The sequence below is a fragment of the Cydia strobilella genome, chromosome 1 (assembly GCF_947568885.1).
Source record: "Cydia strobilella chromosome 1, ilCydStro3.1, whole genome shotgun sequence".
NCBI classification, from domain to species: Eukaryota; Metazoa; Arthropoda; class Insecta; order Lepidoptera; family Tortricidae; genus Cydia; species Cydia strobilella.
The window spans coordinates 13,043,358-13,068,294 of NC_086041.1; the positions used below are offsets into that span (position 1 = coordinate 13,043,358).

The following is a 24,937-nucleotide window of genomic DNA, read 5'->3' on the forward strand; positions in this document are numbered from 1 at the left end:
GCCAGCCGACGTGCCGCCAAAAACAAAATTTTAAAAACTGTAATAAAAAATTAAGACAATTGGCTATACAATTCAAACTTAAATAAACATAAAAAACTTAAAATTGTTTTTTTTTTAAGTATTTTATAGTATTTGTAAAATTATAAAATTAAATGACTTTTTCATTTAAAATTACAAATTAATATGTTTTTTCTTTTTAATTTTCATTGATATTTCAAATTTTCTTGATTTTTTACTATTCAGTGTATGCTAAAGCTTTTGAAGTGCCGATACTACCATTACTATACGGCCTGCGCCAGTAGTGGCAGAGTCACGGGGTCGCGTCGACGTCTGTCGAAAAAAGACGTTTTCCAAAAAAACATTCTGTACGTTTTCAAGAAAGGATGATATAGTGCTAATAAAACAGTGTATTCTCAAGCCATTGGTTTCAAAGAGGTGTTTTTTCAGTGTTTCAATGTTTCTGGGAAATGCTTTGATGAGGGTGGTTCGTTTTAGCGTCTATTTTTGGTCCGCACCATACATTGGTACACGTAAAGACCTATTCGCGTACCATTAGGTTATTAGATAGCCAATAATCGACCAGTTCTTTCTAAATAATCGTCATGTTGGCCAGCAGTCAAACTGTCAAGTCATTGCTGCATTGTTCTGTAGCGTTAATATATACAAATATCGTTTCAATGTAGCCGTAAATAGACAAAACAATCCTCTCGTTTAATAAAAGAACTGGAAAAGCTGAAACGAAATTTCTAAAATGGTTACGTGTCAAATGAACCTAAAAAATAAATTATCTGGATGATTATCGATAAAACGGCATTTAAAAGGTTCAGGTAGCATGTTATTGCTACTGTTTTGATATGAATTTAATGCTTTAGGCCGCATAAAAGAGGTAAAATAGTAAACCATGACGTCAGAGAAGTTTCTTTAGGCAGGTTGAGGTTATGTTATGTAATAACGGTTTAATGTACGCGATTGCTTGGAATGGTGTTTTTCAGACAAGGGTTATACTTACAAAAGAGTTAACATGGAAAAAAACGGTTATGGATTTGATACCTAATGTGTATATGGAAATAAATATTTGCATATACCTTCTGATCTTGTATTCATTGGAAATAAATTGTAAACATTGGAATTTCAAATGTTTCTCTACATATGTAGGCGCAACTTTCCTTGTTTTCTAGTTGATTTATTCTAGAAAACGAATTTTTACCACAATTTATCACGAGAAATAAAATTAGGCATATTCTTTTTTTAATTTTATATATGTATATACTAGTATATATATATATATAACAAACAAAAAAAAAACTGTAGAATTGTAGTTCAGTTGACAGGTGACTTATTGTAAAAATAAAACTGTATAACATTGAGCCGTACAAGTACATTCTTTTAATTGGATAACTCATAAATCTTCGTGGTCATGTGATCAAGCTCTGCTGGTCATAATAATCGTTATATTCTTCCATACTTGAATACAAGATTTGAAAGCTAATTCGATAACAAAAACGCATAGAACAATGTTATCTCCGACGAGCACAGTGAAACGGCACGATGCTACCGACGCGACTTGGCACAGCGTACTTAAACAGAAAGTTCTGTTTTTGAAATACCTAAATACCTCCTTACGTTCTTGTATGAAGGTAACTCTTGTACATTATAATTATCCGGCAAAAAGGATATGAAGTAAATAATAATAATAAGCTATTAAGTATATCAATATAAAAAAATTATATAAATATATGTTTAGGGTTGTGTTAGTAAGTTATTTAAAAGAAAGCAAATCATGCAAGTAGATATAAATTATCAAAAATAAATAATAAGAAAATAATACTCACAAGAAGATAAAAAGTGTCGGCTTTGAACTTAAAAACAACTGTATAACTTCAGTGTATAATTATTAATTACGTCAGCTAGGTTTAATGTTGCATCAACGTTTCCATAGTGCATGATACTTATATTTTAGATTATACTTAACATCATAGCATTGAAAATCTACTTATAATTACTTTTGTACCTATTACTCTTCCATATAAACCTGAACCTACCTACGTCTAAAATAAAGTTAGATTTTTTAAACAGCAGTAGCTGTTTTACTCTGTGAAAGCTCCCATAGAAGCAGCTGGCCCAGTTGCCAGGCATTTCAGCGACACGTCACTAGCTGCAGGGTGGCTGATATTGTTGCTTTATGTGCACTCAATTTATTTATACCCCTATTAAAACTATATTTACTATACCATCTAGTCCGTATAAGCTAACTTTGCACTATCTTGGACAAAACAAAGTGAGGTATTGTCATTGCAAACGTTATATTTCATGAAATTTGACACTGAATGCTTTGTTATTGCAAATACCATACAAATTTAGGTTGGTTCGACTCTAACAACACACGAGTAGGTAAAACAATCTATAGGTACTTAGGTACCGAAAACCGGTAGGCATATTATTCCACCGTACCCGTTTTTTAGATTATCTCAAGGTATGTATATCATTTCGTTTTTAGAATGCGGGTTGCATAGTCATTTTTAGCCAACTCGGAAAAAAAGGAGCTTTATTTACGAAAAGACGGGTTAAAGTTTCTCAAAAGTTTATTTGTGGTATAAACTTTTAGATATAGAAGTTTTTTGGAAACACGTGAGATATAAACAACCATCTACTTATGCGTACTAATAAAAAGTTACATTCAAGTTTCGACCACAAACGCTCTTTCAACTTTACACATCCATTATACACTGTAAAAGCACTAATTATTCCATCAAACAATCAGGATGCCAAACTTTCCATAAAGCTTATGAAAAACTGTAGAATTTACCTGAATACGCACATGTCAAGGTAGATGTCATCCCACCGGAACAATTGCGATTCTAACCGGACTTAGCTGTCCGCCTAAGATTCCTAAATAATAATAATAAAAATATTTAATATATACTAGGTATAAATAATACATATAAAACTATTTCCGTCTATTTTGCACGAGCATCACCAGGATCACACAAGATTGCATGTTGAATGTCTTCGAATTGATTTGATCCGGCTTTCGTTTAAACATAGTGTAAAAATAATGGAAAATAAATCAAAAACATAAAAGACGAGCCAAAGGGCAAAAGGCAGTGCGTATCTTCTCGGCACGTTTCGTCGTATTTTCGAACCCTCGTAGTTTCGGCTTGGATAATACTAGAGAGCTGAAATTTTTAGTATACCATGTAGTTGGTAGACTTATCAATAATACCAAGTTTTATTAGGCTACCTATTATACTTTATTTTATAGATACCTTAATTTTCACTGTCCGAAACATATGAAATTCGTGTCATAGAAAATTCATTCAATCACATACTTACCGTTTTTTATTCGTGTTTTTTACAAAGAAATAAATATTATTGCGTCATCACATACCTATATATGTAACGCATTTCCATCATTCTTAAATGAAGTACTAAAAGATAAATAAATATAAAAGGCAGTTTCAGTTTTAAGGTTCTATGGAGCCTAAATTCATGTTTAAACAGTAAAATCATTTAGTACCAGCGATTGATACAATCGCTGTTAAGTACCAAATTCGAAAATACTTTTTCGCAACAGTTGTCCCGATTATTAACACTCCAGCATTTACCTGTTTTTAGTCTCTTTAACTCCTTAATTCCCTGATTGATCCACTAAAAATAAATAAGTAGGTATACATATAATGAACTCTACCTACCTATGCTATTCTTACCACATTACTAAAATCCAAATTACTATAAATATATAAATTACCAAGGTGTAATTATAGGTATGTGTTTTGTTGTCTGACTGGATAGAAAATGCACAGCATTGACCTCTTCTTCTAAAGAGCGATATAACTGAAAATATATAAATTAATTTGTTTTTAGGACATTTTAACGGCGTACATAATATAATGATTCTACAAATTATTATTGTATCTCCATTTTGGAATTCACGGGCCTATACTCGTAAATCCCGGTCTTTTGGTAGGCTTGCGTGGGGATATATCCAACACGTAGAGGCTGCTTGGAGAGCTTTAATGTCATGTAGAACGCCTGCTGGAACCCATTCACAGCTGCAACAATAGACACCCATGAACCGGTCGCAGCAGGCATTAGGACTTTTGTAGAAAAAGTGAACAGTATTCCGGTCTATGGATTGAAGTTTGGGTGGACAATGAGACTGGGCTATTGTTAAGAAGTCCGGACACCTGCCATAACAATTGTAACAAACGTTATCGAGGCAGGTGGTGACTTGCCGCTGATTAGATGGGCCCCTGAAACTGCCGTCGCGAAGATGACCAGGAGCAACAGCGGTGTGAGCGGCTCAGGGGTGTCGAAAGGTGTGCGCCGCTTGCTACCCAGTGGCTGTTTAACAGCCACTGTGCCAACTCGCGTACTGGCCTGGAGCATATAGCTCTACCGACCCCTCTCTGGGCGGCCACTGAAGGCAGGCCAGAGCCGAGAGTCCAGCGGGTCCCCTAAGGGGTCCACTCCGACCGACGAAGACACTTACCTACTATCTGTTATGTATTAGGATTTACACAGTGGTCGTATTAAAAACATTTAGCACAGAATATATACATGAAACGTTTATGTATCATATTTGATACATTGTCAAGAACTCATAAAAGTACATGTGTATTACATTTAATACATTGCCAAGTTTTCGTCAAAATAGGTCGTGCTTACATGATTTATATTAATTTTTTATACTTTTTGCAAAATATGTCATTTTAGTTATCATACTATTAAGTTAGTGAAATTTGTTTTTTTTAGGGTTCCGTACCTCAAAAGGAAAAAACGGAACCCTTATAGAATCGCTCGTGCGTCTGTCTGTCTGTCCGTCTGTCACAGCCTATTTTCTCCGAAACTACTGGACCAATTAAGTTGAAATTTGGTACACATATGTAAGTTTGTGACCCAAAGATGGACATGTAACGTAAACAAATTAATTTTAAACACGGGGGCCACTTTTGGGGGGTAAATGAGAAAATTAAAAAATAAGTTTGTCAAACTATATCGTGTTACATATCAAATGAAAGAGCTCATTTGGAGAATCTCAAATATATATTTTTTTTATAATTTCAAGAAAATACCTAATAAATAGTTTAGAAGTTATTCAAGAAAATAGGCAAAAAATGACCATCCCCCCTTTATCTTCGAAACTACTTTGTCAAAAATTTTGAAAAAGAAAAAAAAAACACAAAATAAATCTTTACCTATAGATCACCGGAAAATCTATTCGAAATGTGCAGTCAAGCGTGAGTCGGACTTAATTACTTAGTTTTTGATCCGACCCCTTCCGGTTTTTTAAAGACATTTCACATAAAAAATACATTGTTTAAATTGTGTAATGTACGGAACCCTTGGAACGCGAGTCCGGCTCGCACTTGGCCGGTTTTTTAAGTAATAGATATTATTTAAACTGTATATTCGTACGATGTAGCCTTATTGCTATGCCGTAGACCGTAGCGCGGCAAATTTTATTTATGGCAAAAAATGCCCTATAAGTTATTTTTTTTTTTTAACTTATAATTATTTGTTTACTTTCCTTTTTTTACACAATTTTTTGTTAACGCGTTTTTTTGAATCTCTAGAGGATAAAAAATGTCAACCATTTTACAGGTGTAAATATAGTCATTTTATGATTTATATTGCGGTTTAATAACAATAAAATAAATGATAAATTCTGAATTACGTTTTATTTTTATTAAAATCCGCATTTTTCTCTTCTAAAAAGTAGGCGACTAATTAAGTTTGTCGAGGGATTGGCATTGTATTAAATATGGTATATATGATTTTCGTAAACTGGAAAACCTTGGATTTTTTTCATTATTTTTTAATAGTATGGTAAATAGGTCACAAAAAACTAAAAAAAATATTAAAATTTTGAATATTTTGAGCCTTGTCAAGGTAAGGGTTAAAATTGCAGTCTCTGCCTAGGGAAAAAAGTGTGCTCATGTGATATACTTATGTACTTACGTAAAAAAACAACCGAAAGGTAAAGTGTAAAAGACAAAACATGTCTGCCTCTTGCAGCCAGAACTCAGGCTAATTCTGGTCTGAATCGATACGACATCAGACGGCCTGGCGCCGGGATGGCGAGTTTACATAACTTTCGCCTCTGCCACGCGGATGACGCTGCCAGAAATGGTTCGACGTTATTGTTGCATCATGACCAGAGGTCAGACTGCAAAATTTATAGGTATTTGGAAGTCCTATTAGAGACTGAATTTGATTGACGTTGAGTTGGTGAGAGACGTTAGTGTTATTTTAAACGTCAAACTTCTATGAAGTTATGACGTATAAATAACACTTGCACTGTGTATGCTATCAAAATCGTTGCAGACTTTTCTTGATTTAACTCTAGTAACGGTTTTCAACCATGTTAATACTAATAAATCTCGCCGTCGATCAGTTCGTGCTGACCGAACCTTCTCTGACTGGTGTGATCTTTCTGCTGGAGTTCCACAGGGTGCCATTCTCTCGCCTCTTCTTTTTTCAATTTTTATCAATATGGTCACCCCTAACATTGGCTGCTCATACCATCTATATGCTGACGATCTGCAGCTTTATACACAGGCAAACGTTAAGGACATGGATCATGCAGTCTCTATCATGAATAGCAATTTAAGCCATCTTTCTGCATGGTCACGTTCTTTTGGGATCGTAGTTAACCCAACCAAATGTCAAGCGATCGTACTTGGGAGCCCACGCATGCTGGCGTTGATGGATTTACATAGTGTAGCACCTATCAGGTTTGAGGATGTCGTGATACCGCTATCACCTAAAGTGAAAAATCTGGGTCTGATTATAGACAGTGGCCTTACGTGGGAACCCCAGGTGTCTGATGTATGTCGCAGAGTGACGTACACGCTGAGATCGCTTTACAGGTACAAAAACTTTTTGCCAATTAGCACAAAGATCCTTCTCGTTCAAGCTCTTGTACTTCCCACTATCGATTATGCTGATGTGTGCTACTCTAATCTAGTTCAAACTTCACTTAACAAACTGGACAGACTGCTCAACAACTGTATTAGGTTTATATTTTGTCTTCGGAAGTACGACCACGTATCAGCTTATCGTAAGCAGCTTAATTGGCTTCCTATTCGTGAGCGAAGATCTTTGAGACTGTTAGGTACACTTTACTCTCTTCTATTTGATCCCAATACACCAGAATATCTCAGATCCAAATTTAAATTTGTTACTGCTCGCCCTGGTGGTGTTCTCCGTCCCTCCCGTAGCCTTAAGCTTTCCATTCCCCCTCATCGCACTGGTTTCCTGACCAACTCCTATACTGTTCAGGCGACACGCCTGTGGAACGACCTTCCACTCAATATCAGAAAAGCTCAAAGTAAATTCACGTTCAAGCGTATGCTGCGCAAGCATTTGTCTGAAAGATGTAAGTAATGTTTCACAGTAGGTACATGTATAAGTATATATGTAGATATGTATGTAAGTGTATCATACAAAGTATATGTTTAAGTTTATGATTTAAATATAATAGGTATACTATAATTAGTATTTAATTTGTAAATAGTAGGTAGTGATATCGTTTAATTATTTTCAAATACAGTACAAAGCCTGCACCAACAAACGTCTCTTTTTGGCCCAGTGGTTGACTGGTAGAGAATGCCTTAAGGCATTAAGTCCACCATTTGTACTTATTTTATGTGCAATAAAGTATAAATAAATAATAGTAGTAGAGGCAATTTGTTGCCAGAAATATATCCATACCCAAAGGGTAAAAACGGGAGTAACGGGACCCTATTACTAAGACTGCACTGTCCGTCTGTCTGTCTGTCACCAGGCTGTATCTCATGAACCGTGATAGCCAGACAGTTGAATTTTTCACAGATGATGTATTTCTGTTGCCGCTATAACAACAAATACTAAAAACAGAATAAAATAAGTATTTAAGGGAACCCCCTTTCAACAAAAGTTATTTTTTTGCCGTTTTTTGCGTAATGGTATGGAATCCTTAGTGCGCGAGTCCGACTCGCACTTGGCCGGTTTTGTTAGGTATATATGGGATTCAATTATGTACCGTAGGTCGCCGATGCAGCGGCGCTTGTAAACATCGGGTAGGACGGGTAGTAAATCGGATTGCGGATGTTTGTATAAGGAAAATGACTTGCAGTATTATTATTTGAGGCCGTTCTTATGTTGAATATCAATTTTTTTTTGTTCTTTAATATGAGGTAGGTAAAGTTTAGTACATATATGTACGTTTTCTATTAGTCAAGTAGGTCTGAAGACTTTTGGGATACATTTTTTTTTTTAATAGAGAAAACTGTAGTAATTATACAGTCAGTCCGCAAAAGAAGTACAAAATGATAAATTCGTAAAGCCGATTACCAAACTAATATAACAGAAACCGGTTGTAACTTTTTGATTGACTGAGCTCACAATAAAAGTGGTATAAACATATGATACGAAATGTATCTCGAGTCAAAATTGTAACAACACCCGACATACAATTTTCAAAAACAAATAATAAACTAATAAAAGTTACCTACCCTAAAAACTTTCATCAAAGTGACATTTTCGTACATTATGTAGAACAAAGGACCTGTAGAAAAAAAAATAACTTAGATCGTACGTGCTTGCATTTTTTTAAATTATTGCTTTAAATAAATATTGGTTAAAGGGTTAATTAAACAATATTTATTTAAAAAAAAAATTAAAAAAATTGCAAGCACGTACGATCTATACGATCTGATTTGATTTGATCGATCGTTTGATCTGTATAATAATTCATTATTATGGAACAATATAAACATCAATAAATTGCTCTGATAATTAGCTTAAGATATTACATTTTATTCACCATTCATAAGTGCCTGTTGCTAGGCCTACACGAATAAAGTATATTTGAACTTTTTTTTTTAATTAATTTTAAGCAAGATTTTTTTCCCATCTGTTGTCATTTCCAAGTTACAAGATGGCATTATGTTTGCCGTTGTCGGTCAATGAATGTCATAAAGTACTCATTTATATAGTGCTACTGAAACTTTGTAGGGTAATTTCAAATATTTTATAAATACTTTTAATGTTTAAAAGCATAAATTTGACGTTTAATATATGAGAAATATGATTATCAACAAAATTAAGCGCAAACAATTTTATTCATAGATATTTTTGTTCAAATGTAGGCAATATCAAAATATCTAAGATCTTGCCAAAGAGCTAACATTTTACAAGAGATGGAGAAACTTTTATCAGCTCTCCTTTATGTCGTAGACTGGTATGAGTATATTTTCTAATGCGAACTAAAATTTATATTAACTAACAACGCGTTCATTGAGGAAAAAAATATGTCTCAATTGTGTGATGGCAAACATCTTGCCGTTACCCAAGGGATAAGGCGAGCTTTACCGCGCATCGATACAAATACGAAAATAAGTATAGTATTATTTAAAACAAGTTTGATAGAACATCGTCATTTTGCTATAAACAAACCTTTTCAGAATATTCAAAGAAATTATTATTACCTACTCCGGTTAAACATTAGCTAAGATACTCGTAATTATTTCCAAGAATTTCAGAGTAAAGCTAGAAGGAATAATGTTCCTGAGGGATTCTCGTTAGTTCTCATGATTTATGGCCGAGCTGAAAAACACGATAACAGGGATAATAGTTATTACGTAAATTTTTTCGTTAATTCTTATACGATGGTCGCATCGATGTACTAGCTACTCTCATTTTTTACGTACTTATAAGACAGGTGGAAATGGTGGAAGTAACGTATTAAATACAAAAACCGGACAAGTGCGAGTCTAGCTATCACGGTTCATGAGATACAGCCTGGTGACAGACAGACGGACAGACAGACAGACATACAGACGGACAGACGGACAGCGGAGTCTTAGTAATAGGGTCCCGTTTTTACCCGTTGGGTACGGAACCGTAAAAATTAATATAATTTAATTTAATTTTCTAAAACTAACTTCATCTGCAATTTATTAATAATATGGCAATTATCTGAAATAAATGGTTCCTTATTTTAACATACAGTTTTATTTTGAACGGGTAGGTAATGTTGGTTGTTATGAAGGCACTCTGTGAAAACTAGTTATGAATAATAAAAAATAAATGAAAATAAAGTAATTTAAAACCGACTTCAAAAAGGATAAAATCTATATATATATTACGCGAGGCCGATTTTTGTTCATCCCATCAGATCTACAGTTATGGTCCGATTTTAATAAATTATATGTCATTTGATTCGTCTCATGCTACAGATTTGCAATAAGCTCTTAGTTTTTTGTTTTTTTGCCGAAAAAGTACTAAAAAGTTAATTTGAAAAAATGTACCACGTGACCTTTGTTCTGACTTGAGATTGAATTGAACTCAAACCTATATCCAATGTACATAAGGTATCCAATCCATTTAAATATTTGTTTTGAGACTGTAACATGCATACACCACACTAAAAATTATATTAAAACACCATAAAATTTTATTATTGTGTTTGATAACATGTCAGACATGTGTCATCCACATCGTACTCATCAAGATGATACATGTTAATTTTATTGTTGCTTTGGCACATAGAGGTAGGATCCTATAGAAGTGGCTTACCGCGTGTGCCCGTGAGGGACAGAATTTGTAGCCCACCAGCCCACCAAACCATACAAAACGGTGGGGAAAAGCATCTATATTTACTTCAAAAAGCACGTACGGCGAGGTTTGTTCTTATGAGGATGTTAAATGATGTCGGATCTTTAAGGTAAAAGGTCAGCCAATGGGGTTGGCAACTGTCAAAGGTTTGCAGAGATAGCGCCATCATAGCTTGCCCCTTTTTCTATGAGATTTGGCTTAAAGGGCTGGCATCCAGGGAATTAAAAAAACAAAAATTTGTCTCAATTGTAGGGATTGACAGGGCAAGCTATGCTGGCGCCCTCTGCTAATTTTGTCGACCGGCCAACCCCATTTTCCGCATCGGTCCGCGCCCTTGGTGCGGTGCGGCGTATGTGCGATCCTATGTAAAAGCCGTAACAGACTACCGCACCGCACCGCGATCTTGGTGCGCCACACCCATAAGTGAGAGCGAGAAAGAGAATATCTCGAAAAGCCGTATTGGTGCGGTCAAAATCTCTTACTCGCTCTCACTTATAGCTGCGTCCTTAACGTATGTACAGTGACAACCTTGCACACTATCGATACGTGCGCCGCACCGCACCAAGGCCGCGGTGAGGTGTAGTAGTCTCTAACGGCTTTTACGATAGTCTATTAAATACGGCTATAAAGCGGCTAACACATTACCGCACCGCACCAAGGTCATTGTGTGACTTACTTATGGGTAAGTAAGAGCGAGAAAGCAATATCACTTTCTCGCTCTTACTTATAGGTGCATCGCACAATGACCGGTGCGGTGCGGTAATGTGTTAGCCGCTTTATAGCCGTATTTAATAGACTATCGTAAAAGCCGTTAGAGACTACTACGTTACTGCGGTAATGTGCGCTTAAGGTGGGGGCCGTACGCCGAGAGCGAGAAAGAGATATTTTGACGGTACCAAGGTCGCGGTCCAGTCGTTGTACAGACTTTCAAAAAACTAAATTTAAAAAAACTAAATTAGGTTCAAGGGCCTGACACTCTTTGATAGAGAAAGATAGTCTTATTGCGATTCCTATAAGAGGAAAGAGAAAATAGTGCCATGCTTTATTTTCATCACCGACTGGGCATTTTTTCATGGTCGGGTTTGCTATGATGGCATAACCCGACTATGAAAAAATGCCGAATGAAATGGAGGCGATGGCGAAATACCGAAATTTATAAGAGTGAAAGAGAAAAAACCGGCCAAGTGCGAGTCGGACTCGCCCACCGAGGGTTCCGTACTTTTTAGTATTTGTTGTTGTAGCGGCAACATAAATACATCATCTGTGAAAATTTCAACTGTCTAGCTATCACGGTTCGTGAGATACAGCCTGGTGACAGACAGACGGACAGCGGAGTCTTAGTAATAGGGTCCCGTTTTTACCCTTTGGGTACGGAACCCTAAAAAGGATTATGCTGCCATACATGAAACTGTCAATACATGAATATGTCTTTCTCTTACCCCTGGTCCATGGAGACTATATAAAGGAGCCAAATCTCTATGTACGAAAAGTGTCCATCAAAAAACAGTAATTAGGCGGCGCCACCATACACCGAAATACTACTAAAACAACCTACGTAATTTGGTCGGGTTATTTGTTGCCTTATATGGTTCATGTTATACACATGTTCCAGAGCCTAACTAGCGACACCGGAGAGATTAGGAACTATTATTTAAAGCAGAAAGCGGTCACTTTTGCAACAATTCTGCTTCTCCTTTCTGTACCATCCATACCCTGGTCGCTCGGTTTCATGTCTATAACTACGTGTATATACTATGTCTATTATTAGGTCAGAGGGTCTACCGCGAAAACCGAAATTCGCAAATTGCGGGGATCTTTCTCTTTTACTCCAATGAAGGCGTAATTAGAGTGACAGAGAAAGATGCCCGCAATTTGAACTTCGATTTTCGCGGTATAGCCCAGACACGGAATGTCACGGAATGTTTGTAAAATGTTTGTAAACTTCAGTCTCATGAATAATAGGAAAAAGAGAATTAAATATAAATTATACTCTAGCCCTATGAAATTTTAAGCATGCGAGCCAAATGACAAGAAGGCATCTTATCCACGAAATCTTGATTTACCGTATCATATCGCGGTCGCGTATCATGATTTTTAGTTTAGAAAGATGCGAAAAGATAGACAATAATTATGTCTTTTTTGCATCAAAACTAACGATCACAAAACATGCTGGTAGGTGCTACGTGACCGAAATATAATACGCTAAAATTATACAAACGTGTCGCCATTTTATAAGAAATAATTATGTGTAAGATTTCATATTCTGTGGGTATAGTCAGCATCAAATAGATAGTGACAGCCAGTGATTCATCTGAAGATGTCACATTTCCTGATTTCATTAAGCGTTCAGTCTTAGGCTGCCTGTCCACAGGAGCGGAGCGAGGTGGCGGAGCGATGAGCGAGGAAAAAATCCACCGACTGAATGGCATAAAATCTCCGCTCTGAAATTTTAATGAAATTCTATTGCTGGATTTTATCCCCGCTTACCGCTCCGCTTCAGTGGACAGGCAACCTAACTTTTAGAACCATACTCTAGCGGCGTTTTGACGCCGCAACAGGTCTCTAGTAAAATATATGCGCTAGTAACTGATACGTTTGAAGTCGATACGAAGCCAAATAGGTAGTTACAATATTGGTTATATACTGGTTCTTTATTTCTTATCAAACAACATGGTTGGCATTCGATTTGACGGGAGGTTGACGCTTTTAAAATTTGGCTTGGCACCGACTTCAAATGTATCAGTTGCTAGCGCATTTAAAACGGGATAATATTTTATTTTATCCTTTTTGAAAGCGCTTTTACTATTTTTAACATTCATTTTATTTGTCCATTTTTATTAGTTTTTAGTTTTTCTTATGAGTGATGCATCATTCTGTAAGACTCGTTTCTGTCTGGCCAAACTGTCATGCCACTAAAAAAAATTGCGCTTTGGGTACGTATCAAGTTTCAAGGTCTGAATATGAAGCTATCAAGATTTGAGGAGTTGGACCTCATGGAACCCATAATCAGAACTAGATCTTAATACAAATGTTCCTTCAGAACTTACTTGCTTAATAAAAAACCGGCCAAGTGCGAGTCGGACTCGCGCACCGAGGGTTCCGTACATTACATATTTTTAACAGTGTATTTTTTATGCGAAACGTGAGTGAAAGGTAAATTGCGGTTTACGATTTATGACGTATTAAAAAAAACCGGCCAAGTGCGAGTCGGACTCGCGCACGAAGGGTTCCGTACCATTACGAAAAAAAAAACAGCAAAAAAATCACGTTTGTTGTATGGGAGCACCATTTAAATATTTATATTATTCTGTTTTAGTATTCATTGTTATAGCGGCAACAGATATACATCATCTGTGAAAACAACTTTCAACTGTCTAGCTATCACGGTTCATGAGATACAGCCTGGTGACAGACAGACAGACGGACAGACGGACAGATGGACGGACAGACGGACAGCGGAGTCTTAGTAATAGGGTCCCGTTTTTACCCTTTGGGTACGGAAACCTACAAAACTACTTATCAGATCTCGTTCAAACCAATTTTCGGTGGAAGTTTGCATGGTAATGTACATCATATATTTTTTTCAGTTTGATCATTCTCTTATTTTAAAACTTACAGGGGGGGGGGGACACATTTTACCATTTTGGATGTGTCTCTCGCGCAAACTATTCAGTTTAGAAAAAAATGATATAAGAAACTTCAATATCATTTTTGAAGTCCTATCCATAATAGATACCCGTATGGGTTTGATGAAAAAATTTTTTTTGAGTTTTAGTTCCAAGTATGGGGAGCCCCTAAAATTTATTGTTTTATTTTTATTTTTATGTGAAAATCTTAATGCGGTTCACAGAATACATCTACTTACCAAGTTTCAACAGTATCAGTTCTTATATTTTCAGAGAAAAGTGGCTGTGACATACGGACGGGAAAACAAACAGACAGACAGACAGACATGACGAATCTATAAGGATTCCGTTTTTTGCCATTTGGCTACGGAACCCTAAAAACATAACGAAGAGGACAAATCGCCAAAAGTAAAATAATAATATATGCGTTTTTAAAGAGTCCCGTTCTGGTCATCATCATCAATTCTGTTTGAGTTGAAAATGCTTGGTTTGTTGATGAAAATACTGAAATCGCTATATATGTATACTCGTATGCCTAATATAAGATTTGAGGAGTTCCTAAATTCCTCACGGATCCCATCTTCAAAACTGGGGTTTGATCAAATCGGTACCAACTTGGGACTATATATATTATATCCATTCAAACAAAAAAGAAACCAAATCAGTTCAGAAATGACGAAGTTCTGAGGTAACATACATTAAGAAAAAAACGGTCGAATTGATAACCTCCTTTCTTGAAGTCGGTTGAAAAGGTCCTCTAGATAAAATTAACATTTAAGATAGTTTTAACAACCTATGAGAAACGAATTTTAGCTTAAAGCGGGTTTCAATGCGGTACCTACATAAACGTTACAATCTAAAAATTAATTCAAGTACCTATTTAAAAACATCTGAAAAAATCATTAGGTACGTTAAAAACGTCAGTAGTGATAAGAAGTAGTTTAAGTGATATTAATATTACCGAAGCTCATCAAAGTATTTCTTCTCAGACGAACAAAATGAAATAAAAGTAAACCCATGAAAAAGACGGCGTGACATCACACAGGCCATGAAAAGGTTGAAATGACACAGCCCAGCTGAAGCTAGCGCTATGGTCGCTCCTAGCGCTCCCACGCCACCATGGCCGACGAAGAGAAACTGCCGATACCCCCCACATTTCTCGAGAAACTATTATTCTACACAACAGCTACTTTCGTTCTTTTGGCTACCTTCAGTCTGTTTGCTTTCCTCTTTCTCGTACCATTCGTCATAGAGCCCGCCTTCACAACTATATTTATGCAGTTCGATCCGGTCGGAGCATTATGTGTGACCGCACAGGTCAAACACCTCGTGGGAGCCAGCAACTGCACCTGGGCTTCCTGTAGGGAAGGCTGCACCAAAGATCTATACGAGTGCACCCAGATAAGAGTCAACTACAAACTTGGTGCATCACCTAACGTCTCAGCAACAGAATACGAGAACCTGATCAGGGCCGAAAGAGCTATAAGAGAATACGAATACGAGAACTACGAAGCTGCAGGAGACAAAATTTATCCGGAAATGGCAGAGGAAACGGAGTTGGCCGATGCGTTACCAACCGGCCTTCAGGGCAACGACTCTGAGTGGTACTTTACCGGCGCCCGTCTGTTTCCCAACGTCAAGGGCTGTGGATACCCTCCAATATTAAATTGTACAATATTCCTATCCAAGTATAGACCATTAGGTAACAATTACACATGCTACTACAGCCGGGTGGACCCTGGTTTAGTCATAACAGACCTCGATATGTGGCAGAACACTTTAAACCTAGTATATGCGATGGCTATCCCGATACCGTCTTTCATTATTTCTGTGATCTATTTGACATTTGCTTACTTCAAGATATATAACACTGAGGAGGAGTCTGAGCAAGCGCCTCTGCAGAGCGATGCTGAAGGCATGGCCACGGGAGACGACGAGAAGCCCACGACCCCGGGCAGCGACACATTCAGGGAAGACCTGGCCTGCTTCGGTCATCAGTTGAAAATGCAGTTGGCAAACGAAAAGTCCAAGGAAGGTTTCGAGTCAAATAGCCCACCAATTTCCAATTCGGCTTCGCTATCTGGGTGAGTATTGTTTATCCTAGGTTACATTAATCGTATTTTAATCTGGCATTAGCTGGAGTATTGAATCGGATGAAATTGGAATGGTTAAAATTAGCTTAAGGAAATTATTTCAGTATTTAGTGATCGATTTGGTGATAGTAGGATAGTAGGAGTTAGTAACTGCAATCCTAATAGAGTTAGACCAAGAAAAGGCCGCAACGATTTTACTATATAATAAGCAATGCATGTGTTATTTATACGTCATAATTTCATAGAAGTTTGACGTTTAAAATAACAGGTTGCACTGCGTCTGCTGTCAGAATCTCTGCACTTTTCTTGGTTTAACTTTAAATACTTTTCATTTGTTGCGCAGGATTTGTCATTACTTTAACAACTAACAACAGGTTATTAGTTCTGTTAGGTTATTAATGTTCCGTCTTAGCTAACTTTGTACAGCCTTGAACAGAATGACTTGGGAATACTTGTGTGGCACTCCCATTAAAAAACTCATATCTTGACTTTAATGATGACATTGGTCCGACTCTCTACTACTAACTTCTGACCAAGTACATGAAGCTATAACAAATTTTTCATCACACTTACTCATAAAGCGTGAAAATTAACACAGGTTTAGCGGGAGTGATAGTCTATTTTATTCCCTAACGAATTTTTTTTTTTATATGACACGAAGTCATGCAAACCTATAAGGTTGTTTATTTTTTTACTTCTTAAGTAATAATTAATATTGAATGAATTAATAGATATTTAAAGCCTGACCAGGAATATATGATCACGCGCCATGTTGCGGAATTTCACTGGAACTATTTTTTTCACACTATACTGTACTGTCACCTTATACATGAGAATAACAGCGCCCTTTGGACAATGATCATTATATTACTGGTCAGGCTTTATATACTTACAATTTTCAATCGTGGTTGTATTCCAAATAAACGTCTTCTGTCTTTCATACCTTTACGTCTAATAACAAAAAACAAAATTGCGGGCGATATTTGTACTTTTACCAAATGTAACATTGATTTCGCTTAAGAATTTATTGTTTTCTGCGTTGTGTGTAGCACGGGTGATATAAAAATAGTAATTTCGAGTCATACAAAAATTCTATGCACACCGAGCATCGGGTTTCACTAGGACAGGTACTCAATGTTTTATTACAACAATGCATTAGAATTTAGTACCAAATATAATTACCTATATAGGTATTTATGTTGACTATTAGTTATGTATATAGGTAGATAGTAGTGCTCAAACATACCGAATCATACAAGTTAATCAACTACAAGTATATACTAATTCAATTTATTAAGCGCGAGTAAGATGTATAAAGAATAATATTAATATCGAATTTTTCAATCCTGAAATATCATACTTTAACTAGTGGCTCTGTGAGCTGTAGACTTCGCGAACTTCTATGGCATCGCCATTTTGAAAAAATAAAAATAAAACGAAAACTGAATAGGCAAAAAATAACTATTTAATCATCGAACCTGCTCACAAAATATCAAGAGAATCGGTTGAGAACTGCGACCTGTAGAGTAGAACATCCTAAGTAGTAGGGCGACGGAACAGGTTTTATTTAGGTTACTTTTCGTTCACATCACATCGGAATGAATTTGTAATCTACTCACAAAGCCCTTTCATTCGGTACCTCATATGTTTAAAAGAAAACAGTTAAAAACTTTTTACTGCCGACTTTATGACGTCACAGTAACTACCACCAACATATTCACGCTTGTCATTTCATATATTCGTGTTTAGGACATCATAGTGAATGCATTGATACTCAATATACCCATATCCGAGATGACATGAGCGAATATCGATTTCTAGAAGACTTCTAGACAAAATAACGACTCACTATCCGGACATACGAAAGCATTTTTGCCCAAGCTGAAACGGAGACCTTCGCTGACGCTCGGTTAATAATGCCCTTAAACTTTTTGTTGCTTAACTAGCATATCTACGTTACTTTGTTGGTTAATAAAAAAATGGGCACTAAATACTTCAATATTCTCATATATTTTACAGCATGGCTTTTTGAAAATAAAATGTGAAATTATAAACTGAAATAAATATTATAAAAAGTGACCAAGTCTACCAAGACATATTTCATAAAAAGAAATTGATTTGTTTCCTAGTTGTGAAATTATGGTTATTGGATAATACATCAACACGTGTATTTATGTTAAAAAGGATTTTAGGATAAAGTAAAAAATATATTACTTACATTCTTACTGACACAAACTGCAGTCATTACCAATAAAATTTTAAGTAGGATGGGACTCTATTTACATTTAACAATTAATAAATTGAGGACAAATACCTAATGATGAATCTTACTTTCAAAACACTAGGATTTCTAGTAGTGAACCTTTTTTATGCTATGTAATGTTACAGGAATCAGCAACAAACTAAGAAAGATATACCTAGTTTTTTTTTAAATTAGGTTGTTGAACCTCGATCAGCCACTCAGCTATAAAATAGGCTTGGGACTTTTGGAGCATATAGTAGTTCTAAATGTAATGGAGTCGCGCTACGATAAAAATATTGTTCGGAATCAAATGCAAAACTCAAACTATGAATAGGTATCAGGATTTGTATATCATTAGGTATTATGTTCATGTTAAGAGCGTACTTATTTTATCACGACTAGCAAAGTTCATTAGTCTGTAAAGTTCATACTTTATTGCTATTTGACAATAAATAAGTAGAAAACATCATTTCAATTAGGAGTCGAGCTATGAAATCTGTCAAAATTACTAAATACCTACTTACATTTTATTACCAACTAGCGACCCGCCCTGGCTTCGCACGGGTAGGTTAATTAATTTACAAAAAACCTTTACAACTTATATGTACATATAAACCTTCCTCTTTAATCACTCTATCTATTTAAAAAAAGCATCAAAATCCGTTGCGTAGTTTTAAAGATCTAAGCATACATAGGGACAAACGGACGGACAGACAGCGGAAAGCGACTTTTTTTTAAACTATGTAGTGATATTGAAATATTAATTGAATATAATAGCTTTGATGCCTTTAATACAATACAATATGAGCTATGATTACCTATTAATATGCTTAATATAGGTACATACATAGGTTCATAAAAACAAATACGCTCAAGCGCGCTCTATTGGCTTGGGCATCTAGGAGGATATAACCAAAGGAGTAGCCATTAACAGGCGTTCCCCTCTGTCGAAAATAGTCGGCCAATGGTAACCTACACAATGTATGGACTGACATTTATCTGACATGGCTATTTTGACGTTACGTATACATTTGACGTTCCCCTCCCCCGCAAAAATTACTTCTTTGTACAGCAAATTACAGACAAGGCGTCTCCGTTGGTTATATCCTCTTAGTTGGGCATGGGTTAATACAAAAAGTAACGATTTCACTGTTTAAAATTATAATATTCTTATACGTCGTATTCTAAGCTTTGATTTTGACTATAAACATTATTTTTATCATGTCGACTATAGATTCCAAAACTATGGTATGCTACCAAAAGTCCCAAGCAAAAAGTTTTGGCAAAAATATTCGTAGGTAACTTTAAAAAATATCTTTTCAAATTGGCGTAATTGCTCCCGGATTCTTTTCATAATTCTTGCATTTCAATTGATATGTACGTTTTCCTTTTATAATTACTTAAATTATTATTCCGCATACATTCCATTGGTATGCAAAACTGGGCTAAAATTCTGACACTGCTCAAAAAATCATCGTCATCTGATTAGGATTAAATACCTATTAAATGAACATTGACATAACTGTTTTTTATTTCTTATTTTTGAGATGATCATTAACAATACTTTGAAGATGCATTTTCACAGCACCTTTTAAATAAAAACCAGTCCAAAATATTACAAATAATACCTATTACCTATATATTTACTCTAAGTTTTAGCAACTTGTAAATACATGTGTACCTAATTTAACAATAAAATAAAAGCAAATGCGACTGGGGGAGTATAACATCGTTCTTGAGTTTTAAGTTAAAGTTTACTTTATCAAACATAGTCGTTACACGTCAGTATTCATGAAACAAATCGTAAACATACAGCTACTATTAAAACATAAAGTAAACCCCTTGTTACTCGCAGGACCAAGTCATCCTTCGTGAACGCCTAGTGTGATACCACATCACAGCCGAGGTACGTCTGAAAAAGCTTCAGCTTTACGAGTACATATTGCTCCCGCCTACAGCTCACAACCGCAACACACGCATTCCTGCCCACTAACACTAACGTTTTTGCACTAATCCTGTCGCTTCACGCTTGATATTAACGTTTTCTGGCCTAACGATTTGTTAGATAATTTTCACAAACGCATTTTTTCTAAGTAGCGAATTTTCACATTGCGGTTTTTCACGATCGCAAATTTCTTTATTCGTCTTTTTCCATGTAGCGATTTTTCATGAAGCGTTTTAAAATGTTCGCGTTTCTTTTTTTCGCTTAATTTACCAGTAGATTATTTTATCAGTCGCATATATTTTCAGCAGCATTAGGCAACCCACGCCTTATGTCGACGGAGCACCTCTTCGCGGGGCTCCTATTTCTAGGCGGTCTGCCCTTCGGGCATCTGAAGATACCTAACGAACCTAGCCTACCTACCTATTAATGTATAATAACGTGGACAATAAGGGGTAACGATTTGTTAGAATAATTATTTCGAGTAAAATATCTAACAAACCGCACTATATTATACTGATAATAGTTGCGAATAATAAGAGCTGGTGGCCTAGCAGTAAGAGCGTGCGACTTGCAATCCGGAGGTCGCGGGTTCAAACCCCGGCTCGTACCAATGAGTTTTTTGGAACTTTATGTACGAAATATCATTTGATATTTACCAGTCGCTTTTCAGTGAAGGAAAACATCGTGAGGAAACCGGACTAATCCCAACAAGGCCTAGTTTCCCCTCTGGGTTGGAAGGTCAGATGGCAGTCGCTTTCGTAAAAACTAGTGCCTACGCCAATTCTTGGGATTAGTTGCCAAGTGGACCCCAGGCTCCCATGAGCCGTGGCAAAAATGCCGGGACAACGCGAGGAAGATGATGAGTTGCGAATAATATAATAAAATACTGGTAAAATAAGCGAAGAAAATAAACGTGAACATTATTAAACGCTTCATGAAAAATCGCTACATGAAAAAAGACGAATAAATAAATTTGCGATCGTGAAAAACCGCGAATTAAAAATTCGCTACTAAGAAAAAATGCTTTTGTGAAAATTAACTAACAAGTTGTCATAACTGTGCAACTTATAAAACGCAGCAATCCATTATTTATTTTTATAGAAAATTAAATGAATCTGGGTATCGAAATTTAATTATACCTGTATTTGATACTGCTAATGTAAACTTATACTCTCTAAATTAAGTAACGGACACCTAATATACCCTCCAAAACATATTTATTTATGCTGAATATCATTTGGGATGATTTAATCATGAAATAAGCTTTTTTGATTGTTTACTAGTATAACCTGACATTAGGTATACTTACATATTTCTAATAATTAGTTAACATATGTTATGTTACATGTAGGTGTTTGCGAAAACGCTTACTTTGCGAGAAATGTTTTTTTTATTCCAAAACATGTTTTTCTAATACTGAATATACTAGTAATAGGTATGTCTTGCCGGCCGCGATATTTTGAAATAAAATATCAATATTTAGGTTCCTAAATATTTCGTATCTTACGTTAAACAAGGTCGAGTCTGTGCGAAAAGAGGCAGAGTCGTGGAATAAGTATAAGATCGATCGATGAAATTTTTAGCAGACTTCAAAATAAAAGAAGGTTATCAATCAATGCGGTTTTAAAGGATTGTATTTGGTGAGATTCTCCATTAACATATCAGATGGCCTACCGCGAACCAAGTTCGACGTGTTGCCTCTCTGTCGCATTTGTAAATTCATACGTAAGTGTGACAGGTAGGCAACACGTCGAACATGGTGCGCGGTAGGCCCTCAGCCCTGGGTATAAATAAAAATTTGTAATTTGTAACTAATCGAGTCCAAACAGTTACTTAAGTATCGAGTTACTGTCATGTCGCCTAAAAACATAACCAGAATACACCTTACGTTACACTAGATGAAGTGACATTGACTTACAGCATTTATTTTGTTTGTCCGGAAGAAACCCTAAGGACTCTTAGACGGCGCGCGAACTCGCATGCGATTTTAGTTACATTGCAGACTATTGAGGTTACATACAATTCAGCTGACCGATCAAATGCCGTAATGTAATGAAAATCGCATGCAAGTTCGCGCGCCGTCTAAATACGCCCCACGACGGTTTATTATAAAATCAGTTTGACTAATCAGAAATAAGTACAAAAAAAATATAACGTCAGATAAAAGGCGACGGTCGATGTTTATAGTAAGTAATAGAAATATTTATCAATTGTTAATTTTGAAAGGAATACGTACATAAATTTCGATTAAATAAATAAAATATCTTCATTACATTATGATCGTGAAAGTATACGGAGCTTTGGTGACTTACATACAACATTTGCCGGCCTAGTTGTAGCTGACGCAATACCTACATTTAAATTATAGTTTATATTGGTTTTTAGGTCGTGTTTCAGCACATTTTTTTAAGGACTATTACATACATACCGCTGTGAGAAAAGAGTGACCTATCTTATCTTTAATTACTTTGCCGGCAATCCTTAATTTCCCAGACTTCAGTAATGTACTATTATTTTAGGGCTGCCTGCACACTGAGTTGAGGAAGTAAAAAAGATTCTTTACTTAATAAGATTCCATTATCTATTTTATATTTAAGCTCAGTTTTTATGCTTAATCAATATTTCAATTAAGTATCACCGCTACGGCTACAACCCTAATATTAATATTATCAATTTTTTTAACGCACTTGCCCTAACCCAACCTAACAAATAGGAAATGTAATAAATAAAAGATGATTTAACTAATTTTGTTTTAACAGATCGTAGTTTTTCATTCAACTTTTTAAATACATTTCTCGTTATTTTAAAGTTTGACCCACATGTCCTTCCCTTTTCATCAGTAACATCAGTGGCGGTTTCTCTGGACTGGACTTATATAAATTATTACCTTTACAGATGACAGGATTCCTGAAGAGCAGGTGTCGGCTACAAAGTGTATCACGAAATGAGGTGAACGATCATACCGCGATGGGACAAGCTCGATTAATTGTGATCGAAGTCTTCTAGTCCAAGCGACACTTTACTCAAGCAGATGAGGAGAGGTTAGGAAGAAAGGATGGACGATAGAAATTTTTATAAAGCGTTGTGAAAAACTTGCAGGTTTCTTGGTAACATTTTCTATTTCGGAAAATTACGGGAGTGTCTTTTTTATTATTCGTGCGTCAAGCGTAATGTGATACGGTGGTTTCGTTCATTGTAACCCAATATAAGGCATATTCGATCGATTGGATTATTTATTTACACGTTCGTTCGGCACGGTTTAAGTCATCAAATAAATTATACATAGACTTTCCTTTTCAGCCTAACTCTTTGAAATGTTAACAAATGACCGACCCGCGACATTAGAAGAGAAAACCTATACCTATTTTTCAACTTATATGCTCATGAATGCAACTGTTTGAATTGTTAACGTTATTCTTACCTTCAAAAAAATCATGGATTAGTCAAGTCTGTTTTGCAGGTTTCTGATAAAGAAACCATTACGGAGGAAATTATTTTTGATAATTAATTCTAAATTGAGCACATAGTGCAATATTTATTTTCAGTGGTAGTATTTTTTTGTTAAAATTAAATCAAATAGGTAGGTACTTGTAAAGTTTACTTTCATGAAAGCAATACGCCGTTCCATTTTTGTTTTTAACACAATATAAACAACAAGCGTTCCATCAAAAGGAAATTCTAGTATGCTCAGTGTTGCTCAATGAACGCATTGTTTCCGCTAAGAAAATGTTACTATGAAAAACGAATTATATTAGAAATAAAAGATTTTATCTCCTATATAATTATATAAAAATAAGATTTTATTATGCTCGTATGCTGCTGGTGTCAAATGCACGCGTGCTGATTATAAAAATGTTGAAATACATTTAAAAAAATATAACGTGAGATAATAGGTAAGGAATAGCAAGCTGTTTACAATAATAATAATATTTATGAATTGTTAATTTTTATAGCAATACATTATTTTTGATTTAATTGCATATAAAGAGTTTATTATTAAAATGTATAAACACATCGACTATAAAAAATAATTATTTTAAATATTAGTCAATGATTCACAGTACAACTTCATAATATCATTTTAGTTTTAAGTGTAGTTAATTTGTATACCCATTTTTAATATATTTTGTATATTTGATTTCAATTCTGAAAATATGAATAATTAAAATAGCAACAAATAATGTAAACGTAAATACTGCCCAAAATTTAATAATATACCTACGATATTTATGAAAAATAGTTCGTAATTACTTAATTCGTAAAATACTGAAGTCATAATAAAAATGTAGTTAAAGTGCATTTACAAATATGCTAAATATTCAATTGCTGACTTTGAGAATACAGAAAATAAAAAATACGATTAAATGTTACGTTAAGAACGTTGTTTGTACACCTTGATTTTTTTTAAATGTATATTAAACGAATATCA

General features: G+C 35.4%; 1 protein-coding gene across 9 annotated transcripts; it reads left to right on the plus strand.

Moving 5' to 3' along the window:
- The first annotated feature begins 253 nt into the window (after nucleotides 1–253).
- LOC134741300 (protein tipE) lies at nucleotides 254–23,869 on the plus strand. Of its 9 annotated transcripts, none has more exons than XM_063674083.1 (4): nucleotides 254–365; nucleotides 15,255–16,312; nucleotides 20,419–20,469; nucleotides 23,404–23,866. In XM_063674083.1, exons 2-3 carry the CDS (start codon nucleotides 15,348–15,350, stop codon nucleotides 20,444–20,446), a joined length of 993 nt encoding a protein of 330 aa, XP_063530153.1. In that variant the 5' UTR covers nucleotides 254–365; nucleotides 15,255–15,347; the 3' UTR covers nucleotides 20,447–20,469; nucleotides 23,404–23,866. The 9 variants fall into 9 exon arrangements, with proteins under 9 accessions (XP_063530153.1, XP_063530158.1, XP_063530129.1 ...); XM_063674088.1 differs by having other exon boundaries at nucleotides 284–405; nucleotides 15,274–16,312; nucleotides 23,404–23,869; XM_063674059.1 differs by having other exon boundaries at nucleotides 284–435; nucleotides 23,404–23,865.
- The last annotated feature ends 1,068 nt before the right edge of the window (nucleotides 23,870–24,937 follow it).

Excerpts from the sequence above, each read along its gene's own strand:
- LOC134741300 (XM_063674083.1), top strand. The coding sequence starts at position 15,348 with ATGGCCGACGAAGAGAAACTGCCGATACCCCCCACATTTCTCGAGAAA. Across the intron at positions 16,313-20,418 it reads AATTCGGCTTCGCTATCTGG|GACCAAGTCATCCTTCGTGA; the intron begins GTGAGTATTGTT and ends TGTTACTCGCAG.